The 5,000-nt window shown below is 33.1% G+C and overlaps 1 protein-coding gene across 1 annotated transcript in view; it reads right to left on the bottom strand.

Moving 5' to 3' along the window:
• Positions 1 to 5,000, bottom strand: part of ppp2r5eb (protein phosphatase 2, regulatory subunit B', epsilon isoform b) — a gene marked incomplete in the record, with an annotated part of 60,425 nt that overhangs the window by 1,675 nt on the left and 53,750 nt on the right. The window contains 5 exon segments of the mRNA XM_062440553.1: positions 414 to 541; positions 650 to 769; positions 1,451 to 1,501; positions 2,785 to 2,838; positions 3,890 to 3,998. Coding sequence (XP_062296537.1) covers positions 414 to 541; positions 650 to 769; positions 1,451 to 1,501; positions 2,785 to 2,838; positions 3,890 to 3,998 — 462 coding nt within the window.

A 5,000-nucleotide genomic window follows, 5' to 3' on the forward strand; every position in this document is an offset into this window, starting at 1 on the left:
TCATGTTTTGGCAATAAAAGCTTTTTTGTTCCTGCTACACAAAAGTGACTAAAGTTCATATTCAAGATTTTTTTGATAAGTTTCCAAACTTGCCAGAAGTGTGATTTTAATGTAGAAGGAACAGAGAGTCCTTTAAATACGACCAAAACTGAGCTCACATCTGATATCTTTAATTTAGTTTATATTAATATCAGGATGTAAAACTTGTTAAATATCAACATTTAATAGATAGAAATGTCACTTTGATGGCCTGAACAGCGCTTGTAACTTAATTTTCAATGGGAACATAACATTTGGGGACAAAATCTGAACATTTTCCCAGTAAAAATCATTAAAAATGTCAAAATAAGAGTGTTTCCCATCACATTAAGCTGCTGAGGAGTGTTTTTTTTGTTGTTTTTAAAGCCACTTACGGGTTCCAGTGCTCTTTGGAGATCCTGTAGAGGCTGGCGAACATGATGGGCAGGATGACGCTGGAGTTCTCCTCGATCAGACTCATGATGTACTCGTTGTTCCAGTAGTACAGAGCTCGCTCCGCAACCTGGAACCAGACACGGTAAACAGACATTTTAACACCAGGAATCACTTTTTTACTTACTATAACTCGAGTGTAGATTTTTGAAAAAGGTTTAGATGAGTCGGCTCTGACCTGGAAATGTGGGCTGGAGACACATCTGGAGATCTGTTTGAAGAGCGGCTCCTGGATCTTGACGAACTGTGTGGGTTCGATGACGTCCAGGATTTCCTCAAGCTCACCTAGAAACATCACCTGCACCACAGCAAGGGAGGGAAAAAAGGTTACTACACAGAATAATAATAACTTTATTTATATAGCACCTTTCATACTTAAAACGCAGCTCAAAGTGATTTACATTTAAAGCAATAAAACAATAAAAACATTGAAATGGATAAGAAATGAAAGTTAGAATACATTTAACCCTCACATACTGTTCATATTCTGACCCATCACAGTATTTCCTCACATAATTAAGTCTCTATAACAAACTTATGAACCACAAATCATTAATAAAGATCTCATCAGTCACAGATAAACATGATTTATCCTTAATGAAGCTTTCAGAGAGCAGAGAGAGTTTATTCTTTAGTTTGTATGATACATTTTGTCTGATTATAGGTCAAATATATTTGCTTTTTTTGTATATTCTGGGTCACGTTAGGGGAAGATATCAAATTTCAGGCTAAAAGAACAAAGTATTTTTTTACAGCTCTCTGATGTAAAAAAAAAGGGTTCAAATTTGACACTGAACATTATAAATAAAAACAGGTGTAAACACAAGATGAAACACAGATTAACTAAAAGTATGTTTTGAGCTCTTTAAAAAAAAATGTCCACAGAGGTTTCCTGTTTGATGTCCAGAAAAAAGACACACACACACAAACACACATAAAAACACACACTAACACAGTTTATACATGACGACAGCCTCACCTCTTTTTGACTGCAGGTTTTTGGCCAGAACTTCAGTAAGCCTCTGATGACCTGCGGATGAACACAAAGAGTTAATTTAACTTTAATAATAAAACACTTTAAACACAACACAGTTCATCCAAAGAGCTTCATACAGAGGATAAAAACATAATAAAAAAATAAATCAGAATGATGATAAAAATTATTACAACAACAACATTTATAGAGCACAAACTATTTTGCTGCTTTTTTATTTATTTTTAAAATTATTTATATAATAATACATCATATATGTATAATTTATTATTATTATTATTATTATTATTAGGTATATTATCCTTCAACACCAATATTACTCTTGTACATGATGTTACTAATTTTTCATTTATTTTATTCAATTTTATTTATTTTTTCATTGTATGGCTGTCATTTTTACTCATGTTTTATGTATTTTAATTTATTTTATTATTTAATGTCTCATGTGAGCCGTTCGTTATGTCTTTTATTTATTCTTCTGTACAGCACTCTGGTCCACTGTGGTTGTTTAAAGTGCTTTACAAATAAAGTTGGATTGGAAACTTTTTTTTTTTTTACTATTTTTTTTTTACTACTATGTTTTTTACTGCTTGTGTACTTATTATTTATTGTTCTTTATTCTTTTTTATCAATACTCTTGTATTATTTTTTGCTTTCCACTTGTTGCTGCAATACTTTAAATATCTCCCCCGTGGGATTAATAAAGAAACATCTGATCTGTGTTTGTTAGACACATTTATTCATTCATAAAGCTGCTGCTTGTATAATAATGAGAGATGTTAATTTAAAGTGTCTGCTGCCTTAAATCTGCTCTAAACACATAAAACATGTTAAAAAGACACTAAATAAATAAATAAATCTGATGAATCTTACATACATGTTACTTTAAATTATTGCAGTTTTGGCCCTTTTATTAATGTTTTAATGTTGCTGTGGCTGTGTGAGGAACACAGAAACACTAGAAACCAGTTTGTGGAAGTTAATCCGAAATAAAGAATAAAGAACAATTGTTTGTTTTTATCTGCGGAGGTCTTTAAAAACAGTCTGATCTCTCATGTGATCGCTCTGTTAAATCACATCTTTTGTCCTTCTGCACTCTGATAAGGATTGTTTGTGTAGTCTCAAGTATTTCACACAAAGCGCTAATAGATAGACCGACTCTGGCTGTTTGTTCATTCATTAAATTCATCATTATTTAAACATAAACAACAGAGATATTATAAAAATCTGTTTCTTTTATCACAAGACACAACAAGTAAAGAGTTTGATGTTTTTAATTAAAAGCTAAAACATAATAAAGAGAGTTGACTGATACTTACTGGTTCTGTTAATGTTGGGTCTTTCTCTAGGAACTGTACAATGCAATACGCCAACTACACAGAGGGAGAGAAAAAAAAAGAGGTTAAAGGTCAGAACTCATGTCATCTTAACACACTTTAATCCTTGATGAACACGATTCATTACCTCACTATAAAGAGCTTAAATATATACACTGTGATTTATATCTACAGGTATAAAGGTTACAGCTTAGTTTTATTTAAAGCTGCACTGACTGATGTTTCCACTGGTTTTCAAGCAGAAACAAGTAGTGAACATTACTCTGATATATTATCATCACCTTTTAAAGTTGATATGTTGGAACTTATTTCCACATCCAGCAGTTACTGAGCAACATTATCATTCATTTGGAGTCTTGTTTCACTCAATATTCACTCTCTTTTAGCTCTGTTTTAACTCTCTAACAACTTCCTGAGGGAAATATCTGGCTCTTTAAGCTGCTAAATGTTCACCAGCCAGTCGTTTGGTGCTGAGCAGGTAGTGTACAGTGGCCTTTTACAGCTTTTTCTCCAAGAAATGACACTATAAGAGCACTGAGAGTGAACCAGAACAGTAAAAGTTGCAGCCAGACAGCTAAACAATGAGCTGAAACTCACTAAAAAGCTCCGTAAAGCTGCAGAGTCTTTGATAATTCTCTGTATGTTCATCACTATGAGCCACAAACACATTACATACTGACAGCTCAGACACTGTTATTATAAAAAATATTGATTATAGCAGCTTTAAAAAGAGCATTAATACAAGTTTAACACTAATGTTAATGATCAGTAGACTCATTATATTTGTGATTCTAAGGAGTCGACATGAATCAGAGACTTAAATCTGGGAGAACATTTCAATTAAACTGAGATTTCTGGAAAGTTTCAGTCAGTCAGTGTTAGTAGCAACAGTTGTAGTGATTTTACACACACACACACACACACACACACACACACACACACACACACACACACACACACACACACACACACACACACACACACACACACACACACACACACACACACACACACACACACACACACACACACACACACACACACACACACACACACACACACACACACACACATATATATTTATTACCTGTGCGTGGAAGAGGGACAGACTCCTGACAGTGTGGAGGGGGATCAACACTTTGACCAGAAACTGTTTATGCTCTGCTTTCAGTGGCAGAGCGAAACCATTGATTATACTGGTGGAGAAAGAAAGAAAGGAGAGAGAGAGGGAGGGAGAGAGAGGAGAGAGGGAGGGAGAGAGAGAGGAGAAGAGATCAAGAGTGAGAAAATATAAATATAAATATAAACATAAATTAAACATGAACACATGAAAGAACTTCATTGTGACCCTCTGAAAGCGAGATGGAAGATCAGTGAGAGCGACCGAGGATAAAATAAAGAGACGTTCAGGCTCCGAGACGTCAGACATGAAACTGCTTTAAACTACAAGCTGCAACAATTAGTCCGTATAATGCCACTACTCTGATGAACATATCATCATTTTAGTCCATTTTAAGCAAAAAATGTAAAGATTTGAAGCTTTTCTGTGTCGTATATTAATCATAAACTCAATATCTTTAGAAATTGGACAGATAAAACAAGACGTCACCATACTATAAATCTTTAATGGTATCATAACTGGCTATTTTTTTTTGGATTTTCTAACATTTTAAAGTCAAGATGACTGATCCAGTGCTGCCCTGCTTAAAACCTTTAAAATAAAACTACAACTACAGTCATAAATCATCATAAATGTTTGGATTTGTTTTAGAAAGACAAACTATAAAAACAAATTAAAAATCCTTTTTTTTAGATTAATCAAGTAAAAAAAAATTGTCTAAAATGTCAAAAATACTACAATTTATTGGACATTTGAAAACATCAACGTTGGCTGAGGGAAATGATAAATTATTAACAGCATTTTTCACACATTTCTGACACTTAAACAAAACCTAGCCCTGCTTAAAACCTTCAAAACAACTATATACAACTATAGTAAAACTGTTAGTTAGAAGGACAAACTCAGTTTTTAGGTAATATTTTGTTGTGTTTTGTACAATGACAATAAAGACATTCTATTCTACTCTAATAACATTCTATTCTATTCTAATAACATTCTATTCTATTCTAATAACATTCTATTCTACTCTAATAACATTCTATTCTACTCTAATAACATTCTATTCTACTCTAATAAC

The sequence above is a fragment of the Scomber scombrus genome, chromosome 19, assembly GCF_963691925.1.
Source record: "Scomber scombrus chromosome 19, fScoSco1.1, whole genome shotgun sequence".
In the NCBI taxonomy this organism is placed as follows: domain Eukaryota; kingdom Metazoa; phylum Chordata; class Actinopteri; order Scombriformes; family Scombridae; genus Scomber; species Scomber scombrus.